This window comes from Neovison vison, chromosome 1, assembly GCF_020171115.1.
Source record: "Neovison vison isolate M4711 chromosome 1, ASM_NN_V1, whole genome shotgun sequence".
In the NCBI taxonomy this organism is placed as follows: domain Eukaryota; kingdom Metazoa; phylum Chordata; class Mammalia; order Carnivora; family Mustelidae; genus Neogale; species Neogale vison.
The window spans coordinates 66144135-66163677 of NC_058091.1; the positions used below are offsets into that span (position 1 = coordinate 66144135).

At 34.3% G+C, this 19543-nt stretch overlaps 1 protein-coding gene across 3 annotated transcripts in view; it reads left to right on the plus strand.

Moving 5' to 3' along the window:
* AHI1 (Abelson helper integration site 1) overlaps positions 1-19543 on the plus strand; it is a 216487-nt gene that overhangs the window by 63818 nt on the left and 133126 nt on the right. For all 3 annotated transcript variants that reach the window (XM_044248265.1, XM_044248275.1, XM_044248284.1), the window contains 3 exons: positions 497-627; positions 2360-2500; positions 16339-16535. In XM_044248265.1, the coding sequence (XP_044104200.1) occupies positions 497-627; positions 2360-2500; positions 16339-16535 (469 nt within the window). The remainder of the gene's footprint in view (positions 1-496; positions 628-2359; positions 2501-16338; positions 16536-19543) is intronic.

The window sequence follows — 19543 nt, forward strand, 5'->3', positions numbered from 1 at the left end:
GCTCTCTCTTCATAGCTAGAAATAATCATTTTGGGGACTCCTGGGTGGCTCAGTCAGTTAAGCATCTGCCTTCAGCTCAGGTCTGGGGTGACCATGGTGCTCCCTGCTCAGTGGGGAGTCAGCTTCTCCCTCTCCTTCTGCCCCCACCCCCGGCTCATGCTCTCGATCTCTCTCTCAAATAAATAAAATCTTTTTTAAAAAGATAGAAAGAATCACTTTTATCCAAATCATTTTGTTTTCTTGTGGCACTTTCTACCTTCAATTTCTGTTTTATATTGATGGATTCCTTCTCTCTCCTAAATTATAAACTTCCTGAGCTCTGGGACTCTCTCATCTTTATTTTTCATCTATCGTAGAATGTCTATCATGTAACAGATTCTCGAAAAATTGTTTGTTAAATGCAAAAGAAGTATTTAAAAGAAAAGGTTTTTTTTTTAACTACCAGTCTTTTCAGTGGGTAAGATAGGTTACATTTGTGAAATCTTTTTTGTTGTAGATTAGCAGCAAGGAAATTTGTAGGTGCAGCAAATTACCGGGAAAAGATTCATAGTACTTTGACACCATGTGGGACTTTTCTCTTTGCTGGAAGTGAGGATGGTATAGTATATGTTTGGAACCCAGAAACAGGTAAATATTTTATTGATCTTAAAACACTTTTAGGGTTTGTTTTTATTTTTGAAGAAGTGGGGAAACTATCATTTTATGGAATAATCTCAAGAAAATTCTGATTTCAGATTCTCAATTATGTTTTTCAAGATGGGAGAGCTGATAGTGGGACTCAGCTGTAGTCTAAATTTATATTAGATTCTGTCTTTATTGTTTTGATATCTTCATGGATTTGGATTTTGCATTATAATTCAAGGTTTATTCTTTCCTTGCCTATAATAAGGTATTAGCAATCTTAAGTATTTTTTATTGTGGTTGACATACGATATTATGTTAGTTTCAGGTATACAACAAACATAATGATCCAACAGTTATATACATTACAAAATGCTCCCAGTCATAAGTGTAGTTACTATGTGTCACCATACAAAGTTATTTTACAGTATTATTGACCATATTCCCTGTGCTCTGTAAGAGAAGTACTTAAGATTGTAATGCAAAATTCAGAATATTTATAACCTGAATTTGGAATGTAAATGGGTATACAAATGGCTAAATATCTGTAATGTATTTTTTATTAGAAGTATTATATATTCCTGTCAAAGTTTTGGTGTCTGAAATTTAATAGCAGTTTACCTGGAGTGCCTGACTGGCTCAGTTGATAGAGCTTGCCAGTTTTGATCCTTGGAATCATAAGTTTGAGCCTCATATTGCATACAGAGATTACTTAAAAGTAAAATCATTAAAAAAGAAAAACAAAAGCAAGTTACCTCAATTACTGTAATTCATGTTTTTCCAATACAGTAAGTATATCAGGAAGTTTATTTGTACCTCACCTTTGCTTTTCAAAAGAAAAGTTAAAGCCACATAAACATTTTTAGTAATAAGTTGAGAGTATTTTATAAAATTTAAAATATCTTTAGTCAATAGTATTTGGTTCACTATGTTAATTTTCTTCATTTTTTTTCCTTAAGTTTTTCATCTAAATTCCAGTTAGTTAACACACAGGGTAAATATTAGTTTCAGCTGCAGAATTTAGTGACTCATCACTTCATATACAACACCCATCAGAGCACATGCTCTCCTTAATCACACATTCTCCATCTTTCCTTTAAGAATTTTTGACTAGTTGGTTCACTTGGAGGTTTTTCTCTTACTGTATTTTGATGCTTTAACATCAGTTTGGAAGTGTTAAATCTCTTTTCTCCTTCAATAAATTGATCTTCGTTGTTTGCTTTTTGAATTCAGTTCTCATAGGTTCCTTAGACCTCTGCTATAGGCCTCTTTTAGCCCATTGATAATCATGACTATCTTTAAAGCAGGTAGTACCTCAGTCTCTGAAAAAAAGAAATAGAAAAATGAATTCTCCACCAAACCTCCCTCAGTCAGTGTCTTCAGTTTAAGGCCCTCAATTCCTCCCAGAGTTCTCTGTGAGTTCTTTGTTATTAGCTGGCATTTGCTCAGCTATCAGATCTCAGAGTCAGGTACTTCCCTTCTGCTAAGCTTTTTTTTTTTTTTCCCTGTGCCTTGAAAATCTCATTGAAGAGTTAGGATGAGAATTAGAAAGAGGAGGTCCAATAGGATGAAAAATAATTAATATAAGAATTACTCGATTATTTTTAAGTAATCAAGGTCTTCATGTATATAATGTGAGCTTTGTTATTATTTACTGTGTTTTAGTTATTTACGGAATAATCTTCTAATGAGAGAGATTTGAGGTACTACAAATTATTACATGTCTTTTCTTATTTAGGAGAACAAGTAGCAGTGTATTCTGACCTGCCATTCAAATCACCCATTCGAGACATTTCTTATCACCCACTTGAAAATATGGTTGCATTTTGTGCATTTGGGCAGAATGAGCCAATTCTTCTGTATATTTATGATTTCCATGGTAAGTTCAGTGCTGATAAGAAAAGAATATTTTAAGTAACTTTTCCTTTTAGTCTGAACCAGGAATCATGAGCTTTGTGAAAACTGTCAACTTTTGTATTAATAAAGCTCCCTTGAATATATTTTAAGAAACATATTAAATAGATTATATTATTATGTGTTACAACATTTTATTTTTCCATAAGCACTATTATTATGGAGTTGAAATATCAGCAAAGGTATACATAAATGGTTGTGTCTTTTTGTTGGAATCACAGAAAGGTAATCATCACTTTCTTTCTAACTTTAAACAAATACAATTCACCTAAAAATTATTTGAGAATGTGTTAACTAAATTTAAAAGGTAAACAACATTTGGGACCTTTAATGTGCTCAGCTGAATGTTTAGTTTCCTACTCCTTGTTTTTGTTTTTCCCTAAAGCACAAGGTTGTAATCTATAGTTTTAAGAATTTCTTAGCTTAGGGGCACCTGGGTGGCTCAGTGGGTTAAAGCCTCTACCTTCAGCTGAGGTCATGATCTCAGGGTCCTGGGATCAAGCTCCACATTGGGCTCTCTGCTTAGCAGGGACCCTGCTTCCCCCTCTCTCTCTGCCTGCCTCTGCCTCATTGTGATCTCTCTCTGTCAAATAAATAAAATCTTTAAAAAAAAAAAAAAAAGAATTTCTTAGCTTAAAAAGAAGTAAAACATCAAATATCAGGGAAAATAAGATCTGGAATTAGAAATTTAATGTCTTTTTCCACTCTAAAATTACACTATTCTGTCTTAGAAAAAAATAAGGATATGACCAGGGCACATTTTTCAGGAATAAAATGGTATTCTTAGAATTATTTGGATTTATGCTATTTTCATACATTTCTTTAACTTCTGTCCTGAAATTAGGATTTCATTGTTCTGCACTGTATTTACTCATAGTACTGTCACTCCCAAAATTGCAGTTTGATTTTCTTTACATATTAAATCTTGTTCAAAAGTAAGCAGTTATCATTAATCTCTGATTTATTTAGGATGTCATATATCATCATTCAGTTTTTCTGCTAAGCTAGGCAGGTTTACATACAATATCTTAAATGCATAAATATACAATTACATACCAATATATAATGTAACATCAACATGGGGTTATTTGGCAGAGAGTCTTAAATTTAAAAGAAATGTGAGTCATTCCACTTATTGCATTAATACAGATATTGGTTAGCAGCTAATTGGTTATTGGTTAATTGTTCTGGTCAATGCTAAATTATTAAGACAGTTAAGTTCTAAACCTGAAGTTGTTGATCATTGTATAGATTTTATTATGTTCTTCCAGGCAAATTATATTAGGGAAAAAATATGTAAAATTGAAATTTATTTTGAAAAATTTTTCCCAGAAGAAATAGCTAATTTCTCTAACGCGTATTCAGGCCTGGTGTCTAGTTCAGACAGGCTGAAACAGGCTGTCCTTTGTTTTTTTTGTTTTTTTTTTTGTTGTTTTTTGTTTTTTTTATTTATTTGACAGAGAGAGATCACAAGTAATCAGAGAAGTAGGCAGAGAGAGAGAGAGAGGAAAGCAGGCTCTCCGCCCAGCGGAGAGCCCGACGTGGGACTCGATCCCAGGACCCTGGGATCATGACCTGAGCCGAAGGCAGCGGCTTAACCCACTGAGCCACCCAGGCGCCCCTAGGCTGTCCTTTGTGTGCACTCTCACTCTTCACTTGAAGGAGAGTTACACCTAGGCGCCCCATCCTAATCACTGGGCCTGGTATACAAAAGCAGGCCGCATGATTATTTCCTCAGAACCTTTAGAACTTTCACAACAGTTGCCATTCAACTCCTAATGTGCTTTGTAGGCTTTTGAAATTTTCACAAAGGCAAGTGGAAGTTCCACTCTTTATCTTTCTTTTTTCAGTATTATTTTCTGTCTTTGATCCATCATCAGGCTAGCCCAGTTGGGTTTGCCAGTTTGGTTTTTAGACTGTAGGCATTTAGACCAAGAAGTCCATTCTAGAAACATAAGCAGAAAGAGCAAAGCATTTTTAGGAGTTTGGAAGCAGAGGTTTTAGGTTCAGTTCTGTTTCTGTGTAGCTTGTGCAAGCCACTTGCCTTCCTGAAGCTCCATTTCCTCATCTGCTAAGTGGCACCGCTACTGTCCACACCTGTGCTACCCCGGAGAGCTATTTGTGAGGATAATGAGAGGCAGGGACTGTGAAAGTACTTTGTAAATTGATAAGGACTGCAATAAAGGAAAAAAGTAAAATGTGTTGTTATCATGCTCATTTAACCCATATATACTTGACTTTATGGGAACTGAGGTTTTAATATGCTGATAAGTACCTCTGTATGAAAGGGAATTGGAAAAAGTGTTTTCCCTCTTCTTTTATTCATTCTCTTGGCAGCCCTTTTTTAAAAAATTATGATTAGAATGTTTACCTTTCTGCTTCAGTTGTATTAGAAAATAAATGCATGAAGTTAAGGACATTATATCTATACTGTATTAATGTAGAAAAGGAAAGAATTCCAAATGTTTCAGAAATTAAAATGTTCAAATAATACATATGAAATTAAAATTATTTTGTGCCATGATTTTCTAACACAATTTTCAGTGTACTAACACCTTTACAAACAAAACTCAAAATGTTTCAACACATTTTCCTAACTCTTTGCTGCCTATTTTTAAAATGAGGAAGCTTAGGAAGAAGTTACATAATCCCAAGCAATCCAAGATTTAGCACAGTTCTTGTGAATAATATGTAGTCATAAGAAAAAAAAAAGTTGTTTTAGACTCTAAAGTGTTTTAGTTATTAAAAGCAAGCCATAATCTTCAAGTCAATAGTATTTAGATTTTTCATTAAAGCCTACAATATTTATCATTAACCTTTTACAGCTTTGCCTTATATTTTACTTATTTTTAATGCAGGAATATTTTCCCCACACTTTCTTGGCTGAAAATAAAGTTTAAATGTATCTTTACAGAAATGTTTTTAGTGGCATAAAATTTGAAAGATGTAGAACAGTTACATGATTTTTAAATAGTATTTAAGAGCTGCTCATACATATAGGTATTTTTCAAGGAAAATGGAGCAAACTCTTTTTTTTTTTTTTTTTTTTTTTGTAAATTAAATAAGCTGCGAATGAGACCACAGTGGTAGCTAAATGTATCATCTATCTTTCAGTTCTAGCAAAATCTGTGAAGAGTCAGCAAGCGTCTTTCCCTGTTAAGCATGTGTTCAGGTTGTGGTCTTTTGGGTCTTTCATTCTACTGACTTTTTGCTTTTTTTGGTAAGAAATACAATTTTTACTTTCAGAAGGCAGTTTTATTTGCCTGATGCTGAAAGGGTTAATCATCTAGTAATACAAAATTTAGTCACAGAGTACCACAAACAATGTACTTTTAGGATTCCCATAATAACAGAGTGCTAGTCAGAAGAAACGACTTCTGCTGAATTAAATTTATGAAGCTAGACTTTAGCAGTTAATGTTCTGTTATTAATATTTGTCTACCTCCATCTCTAGGATCCTGTTCTACATGTAGTGTTAATCATAACTAATACTTTCAAAGCACTTACTTTGTTCCTGGTACTGTTTTAAGCACTTTATATCTATTTACTTCATTTTTCACAATAATCTTAAGACATAGGTCCTGTAATTATCCTCATTTTACATGAGCCAGGACTTGAATCCATACAGTCTGGATTTGGAGACTGTGCTCTTATTTGCTGCACTAACCTGCCTTTTTAGCAAATTTCCTGAAATACTAGCTTTTAATTTTCTAATAAGCAAAACTTTTTTTTTCCTGCAAAACCATTTGCTCTATGCCTTCCTGTGATTTCTTTGTATTATTTGTACTTTGAAGACAACAGAGATGAAGGCTTATTCATCTTTCTGTTATCAGTACCTAGCCTGAATACTGACACCCAATGAATATACATGTAGTATGATAGAGTGCTAATTTGGGAAGTTCTCAGCATTGATAATCCCAGGTGATGAGCCTAATTTTCCACTAGGTGGCAGTCTCTTCTCTGAATCAATGTTAACTCTCCCTTACTTGGTCATAGTATTTTAGGCAAGACCAATCTTTATTGAGCATCTACTGTGTGCCAAGTTGAGCAGGACTGTAAAATCCAGAAATCAGACCCAGATTACCCTGCTCTTTCCCAGTCTTTTATGCTTCCCAAGTAGTTGAATAAACCTCTGGAAGAATTTTAGTTACACCGAACAGCAATCTCCACCATTGACCCTGGATGTGATTTATTTGAAAAATTCATACTCATTAATGACCACCTACATTGTTGTTGTTGATAGCTTTATTTTTCACACTGTGACATACTGTATTCAAGGTAATGAAGATAATGAAGGTAATGAATACCTTTATGTTCCTATAAAAATTTTGTTACATAACTTGCTCATTGACCAAAAGTCCATAGTGTTTACAATTCCTAATGTCTAACCTAGTACCTGGTATATTCTTGATGTGCAGTAAGTGTTTGAAATGAGAATTACAATCCTATAGAATAGCATTTTCCCCTTATATTTTCTAAAAATATAGAATGAAAGTCATGATCAGTGAATAAATTGGAGGCTAATAATAATAGTGGTAGTAGTAGCAGTTAACATTTATTAAACATTTACTGTGTGTCCTCTACTCTTAAGAGCATTTTATGTACATCCTTCCATACAGTCCTTTCAAAATCCCGTAAGGTAGATACTATTATTATCCTCATTTTGCATATGATGAAACTGAGGTACAGGGAGAATGAAGTAATTTACATAAGGTTACGCATTTGTTAAAGTTTACTCAGCTGTCTGAGTCCAGAGCCCATACTCTTAAAACACTAAACTACTTAGTCTTTGCATTTCCTATTTCATGAAGTAATTTTTTTTTAAGATTTTATTTATTTATTTGACAGAGAGAGATCACAAGCAGGCAGAGAGGCAGGCAGAGAGAGAGGAGGAAGCAGGCTCCCCGCCGAGCAGAGAGCCGGATGCCGATGCCGGGTTCCATCTCAGGACCCTGGGATCATGAACAGAGCCAAAGGCAGAAGCTTTAACCCACTGAGCCACCCAGGCGCCCCATCATGAAGTAATTTAATTAAAAGGGTAGCCAGATACTCCTATGATGAAGTATATTGTTTGTTTTCAATTTTAAAATTCAGGAGGAGCCCTTAAGACTAAAAGGAAACTTTGGTTATTTTAATATTATTAATAGTTCAGTCTTCTACAAATGTTGGGGTTAATTATAATGCCTTAAGTAATTATATTTTCAGTATAATCCAAAATATGAATTATCTTTATTATGTAGCATTCAGTTTTAATAGAGCCAACTTTATAATATTTTTGGAACAAGATAATGTCTAATTGAAATTAATTTAGTATGCATAGTTGTCTATATAATTTCATAGTGTTCTTAAAGTACTAATGATGAATGATTCAAAGACACACTCAGTTGCTACCAATTCTCATACTTGCATGAGATTATACAGTAACATACATAATTGATTATAGGTCATAGTTGAAGTATCTATTTTTATCCTAGTAGAAGAATTGAGATAGAAATGCCATATTTGAAGACGTGCTTAAGCTACCTATTTCTTGGTTGTATCCTGAAGTCTGTATTTTAATATTCTCTACATAATGGATATTTTGATTTCACAGGCTGTGTCGTTCAAGGAATCAGTACAAATCAAAAACTGGCTTTGAACATAAACCAGAGCCCTGAATTCCTCATCCAGGGTTTTTTTTTGTTGTTGTTGTTAATGCTTACATTCGTGCTTTTTAAAGCACACCAAGAAGAAAGAGCAGTACAGTGCAAAATAGTGTGTCGGGAAAGGCTGGAGTAGAAGTTAACTCACTGGGGTTCTAGACAAAGTGCCATCACTTTCTCTTTGACTCTGGTCAAGTAGCAGCGTTTTTGCATCTGTTTTTTAATCTGTAAAATCAAAATACCTGTCCTGTTTTATCTCAGTGTTTCATCAAAGGCAGAAATGAAACTGTAAAGCATGGTGTGGAGCGGGGATGCACTAAGAGCTCCTGAGCCAGGCTGTAGTCGAGGAATCCTAGCTGGTTTCTGTAGCCGTGCACACATCACACAGTGCAGCCGAATAGCATTATGGGTGAGGAGTGATTGTTAATGGAGTAGGAAATCAACAGAAGGACAATAGCATGTACTTCAGGGATTTAGAGATAGTTTATTATATTTTGGTGTTCACCTAACAGATTTGCTGATGATGGTAGATGCTCTTGCTTTTGGTTGGCTTTGAGACATGAATCTGTTACACTTTCTTATTAAAAGACTTTGGACAGTTTCATTAGTAACACTGGTTCTCCTTGACATGTTAAATATGCCAAGGAAGTACAAAATAACTAACAGGCCCTGAATATACCCGGGCTACTAGAGTCGAAGTGTTACTCAGTAGAAATTCTCTGATCAATCAACACAGTTTCTTAAGATTAGCTGAAGTAGGAACAAGTCAGGCCCCGTAAAATACAGTCTAAAAAAGAAAAAGTTTTAAGCACTTCAGCGTTCTTGTCTTAGTCCATTCTGACAGCTGTAACAGAATACCAGAGACTTCATGGCTTGTAAGCAACACAAATTTATTTCTTAACAGTTCTGAATGCTGGGAAGTCCCACGATCAAGGCTTGGCAGGTTCGGTGTCCAGTGAGAGCGCACTTTCTGGTTCACAGATGGCACCTATTAGCTGTAACCTCACATGGTAGAAGGAACAAGGGAACTCTCTGAGGCCTCTTTTATAAGGGGATTAGTGCTCTTATTCATAAGGGCTGTGCTCTCATGCCTCCCAAAGGCTCCCCCACCTCCCAACACCACCACTCTGGGCGTTAGGACTTCAGCATGGGAATTTCAGGGGGACACAAACATTCAGACCACAGAAATTCCCTACACATAGCAAATGCTAGAGGAAAGCAGGAGGATGCTGCATAACTGCTGAATGCTGGGAACCTCATTCAGTAGATCTACCAGCTTACAGTAATGCTATGATGAGAAATAGAATCATTTGTAAGTAAGAGAATTAGGTATCCAGTAAAGTGACTGTACCCATTAACAGAACTGTGTCCAACAATAGATCTTGAACAAAAGGATTAAGTGTTGAACCAAAAGGAAATCTTACTGTTTATATAGTGTAGGAGAAAGAATATTTGGGTTTTTTAGTTGTACTTTGCTCTAAAGTCAATAACTTAAGTAAACATAGGTTTTAATAATAACAAACCTTTTATTCACTTCAATGCAAAGGGCCCTAGATTAAAATATCTTATTTCCTCTATTCTTCCTCCTATCAAGATAAAAATCTCCTGAGAAAACCACGTTATTTCTTATAATTGTTTAAGGCCAGAACATGCACAAAAGCACTGACCTTATTATAAATCAAAATTTGATTATTAGTTATGAAAACACTTTATGAATTTTTCTAATTGTATGAAATTTAGAATCCCCAATTTTAGCCAGTTGTAGGTAGATTTGGAAGTAATTTGATAGGTATAACGTTCCTTTAAGCAAATGTAGTTGCCACCTGTAAGTTCTCAGCCCCTGGTGGATACATAGTTATCCCGTAACTGTTATCCCAGTAAGCACATAGCAGTAGTTTCTTGTTGACCTCTGAAAGATTCAAACCCCAAGAGGGGGGCAGTGGTTTTGTATTCCCAGAGCCTCTCTAGTGCACTTCTCAAAAAGTGGTGGATGGATGGGGTGAGAGTGTTAAAATTTTGAGTTTTGGGGCACCTGGGTGGCTCAGTCAGTTAAGTACCTGCCTTTGGCTCAAGTTGTAAACCCAGGGTCCTAGGATAGAGCCCTGTGTCTGGCTCCCTGTGTAGCAGGGAGCCTGTTTCTCCCTCTCCTCCCAGCTCCTGCTCTTTCTTGTTACCTCTGTCTCTCTCTCTCATTCTCAAATAAATAAGTAAACTCTTAAAAATAAATAAATAAAATAAAATTTTGAATTTTAGCAGATTAGGTTAGAATTTTAATTGTACGAAGTTAAATTAGCTAAAGAAGAGAAAATGACTAAGTGAAGAAATATAGTTCTTTAATTGCAACATCATACTCCAGTCGTGGCCTATGTAAAAATGTTTTAGAAAACTTTGAAATGTTAGAAGCATTGAGTTTGAGAGAATTTCAGAAAGCATCAGTTGTGACCTATTTTACAGTGAAATAATCTGTATAGTGTTATACAGATGTATATATTGTGGAGGGTGAGGGAGGGGAAGAACGTAAGAACTTGTAAGTAGCTTCTGTTTCTAGTATCTGAAAAACTAGGTCTTTATCAGTATTTCTGCAGATTTTTATTTTATGGCTGCCTTCACAGCATTAGGAGTTAAGTTAAAGTAGGGTGTTAATGTGAAACCTTGAAATCCAGTTAGTTGGCTTTTGTATAGAAAATCCCCCTTAACCAACAGAAACAAGTATTCATAATTGTTTGACATTTATTTTTGTTATCTGCATCCATGTAGGCCACTTTAATTCTTTCTGAAAGGCATCATAATATCGCAAAAAATAAATATTTAGACAATGCTTTTTGTTATTTTTTACCAGTTTAAAAAAAAACCTTTTTAAAAAAAAATGCATGTTTAGCATAGCATAATACTTAGAAAATACAGTTTCGCAGAATGAATATGATAAATATCAAAATCCCGCTCTCCTGTATAACTGTTGCTTATATCCACGTTTATGTGCTTCTCCACATACCCACTCAGAGCTTAATGTGAAATTGTGGTTGGCAATAGGTAACTAGCAAGTATAGAAAAACATGGAGCCAGTAAATGCCATTAAATAGTTAAATCCAGCTTTACTTTCCATTCATAACAACAAAAAACAATAAAATGTTAAAAGGACGGTTTTGAAAAATAAGGCAAAGATCATATAACATAATTTTTATGTGTTGATTCATTCATCCCTGGCTCATCTACTACTGTTAAGCTCTCCGATATCCAATTCATATAGCACTTTTCTTTCACAGCTTCAGTTTCTCTTGTTCTTTAAACAATATTTGAATATTTAGGAGTAAATTGTCGAGAGTGCTGTGAAAGGAAGTCCAAAATATATACTGAAAAACAGCAGTCAGACCCATGAAAATCTAAGTATAAAGCAGCTACACTTTCATCTGAGAACAGTAATTGGTATTGAGGAACGAACATCTGTCTCTGAAAGGGTGGATTGTAAGCAGGTCTTCTCCCTTAGTAATGGTGCCCGGCACTTACCTCATCAGGGTCTGCAGGGAGGGAGTGCCCATTATTACAGAACTGTGCTTTAGTTAGAGTGTGTAAATGAAGTCGGACATGAATACTATGATCAAGGACCCAAAATTTTTAATAAGTGCTATCTCAGGATTCATGGGTGTTGCAACCAAGTTTGTGACTAAAAAAAAGTGATCCTTTTGTATATTCATTGTATTGCTTTATAAACTATTTGCCTCCAATTAATAATATTTTAGCAATATTCATCATGGCAGTTATACTTCTGTATATAATTTTAGTGTCTGAATTCCCTTTATTAAATGAATATACCATAATTTATTTAAATGAATATTGTACAATTCTGCTGTTACATATTTTTTCAGTATTCTAAGCAGTACTTCAGTACACACCTGGCTACTCTTATGCAGTTTATTTCTTAGAAAAAAGTATTTTGAAGTTCAATGAATCAGTTAAAAAGGCCAAAAAAAAAAAAACCCTAAAAAGAACCCATCACTTTCTAATTTTCCCTTTTTTCCCCCTTTATTCCTTCTTATTCGTGAGGTTGAATACATTTTTTTAATTGGCCACGTAATTATTCTTTTGTGAATTTTCTATAGTGGTCCTCTGCCCATTTTTGTCAGGTTATTTATTTTTAATTCATTTTGTGGGGACTCTGCTTGTTAAGAATATTAATCCCCAGGGTACCTGGGTGGCTCAGTTGATTAAGCATCTAATTTTGGCTCAGGTCATGATCTCCAGGTCCAGGGATGGAGCCATATCAGGCTCCCCATTCAGCAGGGAATGCTTGTCCCTCTCCCTCTGTCCCTTCTCCCATTTGTGCGTGTGCATGCATGCGTTCTTTCTCTCTCAAATAAATAAAATCTTTTTTTTTAAAGAATATTAACTCCTTTTATCACTAGCTTGTCATTTTCTTTTTTTAGTGTGAGCAGCTTTATTAAGGTACAATGATATGCAATAAACTGTATGTTTAAAATGTACATTTTGGTAAGTGTAGACATATTTAAACACTTGTGAAACCATTATCTCAATGAAGATAACGTATCCATCATCTCTAAGTTACTTGTGCTCCTTTGAAATTTCTCCTTACCTCCTCTTTCCCCCAGGCAATCACTATGAATTAATCTCCATTCTCTAGAATTGTATATAAGTGAGACCATTTATACCATGTACTCTTTTTTTGTCTGGCTTCTATCACTCATAATTACTTTGAGACATGTATATTTTAGATTTTATCAATAGTTCATCCTTTTTATTTCTGTGTATTGTTTCATTTTTTGATAGATCACAGTTTGTTTTTCTCCCTACCTGTTGATGGGTGTTGGGGTTGTACCCAGCTTTTAACTATTAGAAATAAGCACTAAGAATATGCATCTACAGGTCTTGGTATAAGCACGTGCTTTCATTTCTCCTGAGGAAATTCCTAAGAGTAGAAGGGCTGTATCCCATTGAAGATGACCATTTAACTTCTTAAGAAGCTGCCAGACTTCTTAAAAAGTGGTTAGGCCATTTAACCTTCCTACCAGCAGTGTGTGAATGTTTCAGTATATCCGTAGACTTGCTAAAAATTTTTTTTAAAGATTTTATTTATTTATTTGACAGACGGAGATCATAAGTAGGCAGAGAAGCAGGAAGAGAGAGAGGAGGAAGCAGGCTCCCTACTGAGCAGAGAGCCCCATGTGGGGCTGGATCCCCGGGCCCTGGGATCATGACCTGAGCTGAAGGCAGAGGCTTTAACCCACTGAGCCACCCAGGCACCCCTGGACTTGCTAAATATGAAGTGGTCCGTTTTTTACATTTTAGCCCCTCTCATAAGTGGGCAGGGCTATTTCACAGTGGTTTTAATTTGTTTATCTTTTGTGACTAATGATGTTGAGCCATCTTTTCATGTACATATTTGCTCTCCATTTATCTTCTTCAGTGAAGTGTCTGTTTAAATCTTTTTCCCATTTTTTAATTGGCTTCTTCGTTTTCTGACTATTGACTTTTAATTAACAGTTAGGTTTTCTCTATACAAGCGGTGCTTAGTTAGATACATAATTTGCAAACATTTCCCCCAGTCTTTGTCTTGCCTTCTAATTGCTTTCTTGACAGTTTTCAAGAACAAAGGTTTGAAATTTTGATGAAGTACAAAATTACCAATTTTTTTCTTATATGGATTTTTGGTTTTGTATCTACAAACCTTTGCCTAATCTAAGCTCACAAAAATATTCTCCGTTGTGTTCTATGAAAGTGTCTTATGGTTTTATGTTTTACATGTAGATTTATTTTGAATTATTTTTGTACATGGTATAAAGTGTGTATCAAAGTTCATTTGCTCACATATGAATATCTAATTGTTTTAGCACTATTTATTGAAAAGACTATCTTTTTTACATGGAATTCCCTTTACACCTGTCCATACATGCTAGGCTCTTCTCTGTTCTCTTGTTCTATTTGTTTATCTTTATGCCAATAATGAAGTGTCTTGATTACTGCAGCTTAATGGTAAGACTTGAAGTCAAGTTGTACAAGTCCCCTTTGTTCTTTTTTCAAAGTTGTCTTAACTCTTCTGGGTTCTTCGCATTTCTGTGTGGATTTTAGAATTTGACAGTTTCTCCAAAAGTGACCTACTGGAATTTCGAGTGGAATAACACTGAATGTACAGGTCATTGGAGGAGAATTGATATTTTAACAACACTGATTAGTCCAACCATGAACATAATATATTTCTTTATTTTAGGTTCTTCTTCAGTTTCTCTCAGCAGTTTTGTAGTTTTCAGTATGCATGTCTTTCACACCTTTTTTTAAAAGTATTTTTATTTTTGAGAGAGAGAGGAAAAAACAAGTGGAGGCGGAGGGGCAGAGAGAGAAGCAGGCTCCCTAATGAGCAGGGAGCCCGTGAAAGACTCGATACCAGGACCCTGGGATCATGACCTGAGCCAAAGGCAGATGTTTAACTGACTGAGCCACCCAGGCGCCCTCACATCCTTCATCAGTATTTCCTGAAGTATGAAATATTTTTATAGCATTGTAAATGATATATCTTTTACATTTCCAATTTCTTTTTATTACTTGAATATAGAAATAGAGTTATTTCTGCTTACTGCTCTTGTATCCTGGAACCTTGCCTAAAGTTGATTATTAGTTCCTAATGGCTCATTGTTTAGATGCCATTCAGATTTCTTACACAAAGTGGAGCCAGGACCTGAGATTGAGCAAGTCTCCTTAAATTTTTTTCCTCATGTACTTCACTTGCCTCTCCTTCACCTTAGCTCTGTATAGATGATCCTATCTGTAAAGAAAAATGGTTTTATCTCTTCCTTTTATACATTCTCTCTCCTTTTTGGTAGTGTCAAGCAGGAGGGCACATCTGGTCCTTTTTACTCTTACTTTGGCCAGAGTTAGAACTGTATTACTTGTCATTTGCTTTTTAATTTTGATTATGATAGTTTTTTTATTTTAATGAAGACTCTGTAAATGTTTATGTAGCAAAATCAGTCCATCTTTTATGTTGACAATTCTTAACATTTTCTGACTCATGCAGTCCTTTGACAAATAATCTGATAAAAGTACGGATCTGATTTCCAAAAACATTTATACACATTCATATTTCTGTAGTAACTTCAGTAGTACCTAGAATCCCTGAAGTCTGGTCTCTTGTTTCCCTATTACAAATCTTGATTATATCAGTTACTTTTCATGTTATGTTTAGAAAGGCCTTCTATTTAAAACTATATAATTAAAATACTTCTTAAATGATCACAGTATATTTTTTTCTCCTTTTTATATTCAAACAGGTGCTTACAAATTTTCAAATTCCTTTATTTTAAATGATCAAATGAGATAATATATGTGAAAGCCTTCTAAAAACCATAAAGTGCAATATATATGCTGTTGTCCTTGTCATCGTCATCATCATCAAAAACATTCACCCTGTTGACTGTCTATTCCATCCTGGATAATTAAATCCAAAGAAAGAATTACTTTAAGAAATAATTTAAACTATGAAAGTACTCCTACATACATGGTCTGTAATGAGAGAAGACAAAAAACATTGTAAACATTCAGTAATAGAAGAATGCATAAATAAATAACTGCTTCATTAGATGAGATGTTGTAAAGGACTTAAAAATGGTAATTACAGAGTAGTAAAGATATGAAAGATGTCTGTATTTAAATTGAAAAACTTTACATTTTATTCACATTATGGTATCTTGCATAAAATGTACATATGCATAAAGATTAAGAGGGGTATAGAAATATGAAAACAGTTGTTTTAGGGAGATGGGTTTGTAAATAATTAGTTTTATTATTCTTGCCTTTCCTTTAGTTCTACTCTGTGTGCCTTTGAGTTTTTATATTAGATACTTTCTGTATACATATAAATAAATTAGGCTCGCATCCCAGCTTATTGCTTACCAGACCTAGATTGTCATGGCCTTCCAGGCTCAGTGATAATACCGCCTGACATAAATCATCTGTGACATTATTTTTCCTTTTTTGTGTTTTTATAGTATTTTAAAAACTTCCCATTTTGTCAGTGATGTTGTTTTCTTATTACCCAGTTTTTAAAATGTATTATGTAGTTTCTGATCATTTACTTAATGCTGTAATTTCATGGCTTATTTCATTGTGCTTTTGTTGTATTGACTTGAACTAATTACGAATTTACTTTTTCCAGTTGCCCAGCAAGAGGCTGAAATGTTCAAATGCTACAATGGAACATTTCCATTACATGGAATACACCAAAGTCAAGATGCTTTATGCACCTTTCCTAAACTGCCTCACCAAGGCTCTTTTCAGATTGATGACTGTGTCCACACTGAACGTTCTTCAATGAGGATGCAGCAAGTGAAACAGAGACTTGATTCTGTCACAGTATGTATAATAATTTTATGCAGTTGAGAAATTGGAAATTTTAAAACAGAATGTTGATTGTTTCACATTGCCGTGACAATAAGTACTAATTCAACAAAGTAAGTTAATTATTTAAAAATAGGCTTTCTTGTGCTCTTATAATTCCTTTGTGGTGTTTATTCTGACATCACTCATTGCAGTAAATAGACCAATTTAGGATAACCTACATGCTTTCTTGAACTGATACTTCTATAAAAACCAGCCCAAGACCTGTTTTGCTGTTTAAAAATGGAAGTGTATGTATGCATATGTACAACACACACAAGCACAACAAACACCAACCTGGGAAAATATTTATATAAAATATGTTAGGAACAGCCTCCTTAATGTGCAAAACTAAACAATAAAGAAAATTAGACCTCCACAAAGAAATGGATAAAATTATAATAAGTATAACGTCCAAAAAGAGTGGATACAGATATTCCTTAAGCATATTTAAAAGGTCTGTTATCTCACTACAAGAAAATAAGTGCCTCAAAAACCAGGTGTTGCCCATAAAACTGGAAAATAGATTATGAAAATGAGCAGGAGGATGCTTAGTTAAAAATATTGTGCTATTTATCCTGTTATTTATAAATTACTACACAGCTTTCTCAAAGGTAAGATGTATGGAGAACCTTAAATATCCTTAAAAATATTTATGCTCTTTGACCATAGTAGTTCTTTTAGTTAGAGTTAGCCTTGAGCTCCTTGAAGACAAGGACTGTGCAGACTTGTTCCTTGTTGTGTTCTCACCTTTTGGCATAGTGCCTGGCACTTAATAAATATTATCCCTTCCTCTCCTCCTTTGATAGAAATCTTGACCAGTTTTAAACCAAACATGTCAGGAGCTACACTGAGGAACCTTTAGTTAGGACTGTATTTCTCTCCTTTTCTCTCTGGAGAAAATTAGAATTTCAGGTATATCAGACTGCAGGTTTAGTTGGAATAACAGAGAAATATTTTTATTCTTCTCAGTATAAATTTTAGCATATATACTAGGAATTAGTGAGTTTATTTCAGTGTTGGCTGATAAAAATATATTATATGATTATAAAAAATTAAAAATTAAAAAAAAGTTTATTTCAGTGTTGTAATTCTGTGCATTTTAACATTTAATTTAATTGAATAATGTATGATGTTCCAGTTTTTAAAAAGAAGTAGAAATAGACAAATTGAGTTTTGAAAATTAGAGGAAAATCTTTCTTCACTAGGAAGAAAAGAAGTGTCCTCTATCTAAAATTTTACATGAAAAAATGATTTTGCAGATTTAAGAGAAACTGACTTACAGATAAAAGAACAGGTTTCCTACAATCTGTTGTTGATCTTCACACTATAAAAGTTAACATCCTGGAATCAACTCAGTCTTATAGCTTTTCTTTTCCATCATCTTACATAGCTGTCATCTTCAGGTAAATGAAAGGATATATGAACAAAAGAAAGCAGATGTAAGGGAAAACTCAGAAAGATATTTTTTAAGATATGACATCAAAGGCATAGGGGAAGCCCATTGGTAATTTATTGTAAGAGAAAAATTCATTTCTCTTAGAATCAGTAATTTATTTAGCTTTTACCACATCTTTCTTTTTTAAAATTATTTAGAGTATATCCATTTGCATGGGATAGAGGTAGATGGAGGCTGCCTTTGGATTTGAAAACTTTGTTTGCTGTGTTTTTTGAAAAACTGTATTTTTCCCACCTTGAGACAATTCACTGAACTTTTTTCCAAATGTTATCTGCAGTGGGTTTTTTTTTTTCTGCAGTAGGTATATAACATGTATGGGAATAAAAAACAAAAGTTATCTTTATTCCCATGGCAGCTCTGTTCTTTTTATATTTTGCAAACATTTGAGGTTGACTGGATTTTTACCTTTTGTCACAAAGCCTTTTTCTTGTTTCCTGTAATTTATTTTGGTAGATTCCCAATTTTTTTTGTCAGGTTATTACTTAATCCATTAAAGACTATAACACTGGTCTAACAGAGAAGTATAATAGAGAAGACTTGATTACTTCTATATTAAGATTATTTCTATAATATAGAATTACTTCTGTATTATTCTATATTAATAGAGATACTTCTTTCTTTGTAACCACAGTAAGAATTTCTTAAATAAAATACAGTGCAAGTTTAAGGTATGGGGGTGTGGCTGTGTGTGTGTGTGTGTGTGTGTATTGCATAACCAATTTAGTTCAATGGGCATTTAATAGACGTTTACTCATTACTGAGTAAAGGATACAAAAATAGAGAATTTTGTGTTCTCTGTAGCTTTACCATGTAGTCCTTTTGCCGTTTCCTACATAAGAGGTTTGTATGTACTGTTAAATCCTATTAGCTAGGATCTTGTTGAGAATTTTGGCATCTGTGTTCATCAGGGACACAAATTCTCCTTTTTGATGGGGTCTTTGCCTTTTTTGGGAGGCTTTTGATCAGTGCTTCAATCTCATTACTAGATATTGATCTATTCAGGTTGTCAGTTTCTTCCTATTTCAGTCTTGGAAGTTTATAGATTTCCAGGAATGCATCCATTTCTTCTAGGTTGCTTAAGTTATTGGCATATAGCTGTTGATAATAATTTCTGATGGTTGTTTCTATTTTCTTGGTGTTAGTCATGATCTCCCCCCTTTCATTCATCATTTTATTAATTTGGGTCCTTTCTCTTCTCTTTTGGGTAAGTCTGGCCAGTGGCTTAACAATATTATTAATTCTTTCAGAGAACCAGTTTCTAGTTTCATTAATGTGTTCTACTATAGTTCTGGTTTCTAATTCATTGATCTCTGATCTAATCTTAATTTTCCCTTCTCATGTGTGGGTTAGACTTAATTTGTTATTGATTCTCCAGATCTTTAAGGTGTAAAGATAGTTTGCATATTCAGGATTTTTCTTTTCTGAGTAAGGCTTGGGTAGCTGTGTATTTCCCCCTTAGGACTGCCTTCGCCATATCCCATAGGCTTTGGATCGATGCGTCTTTGTTCTCTTTGGTTTCCATGAA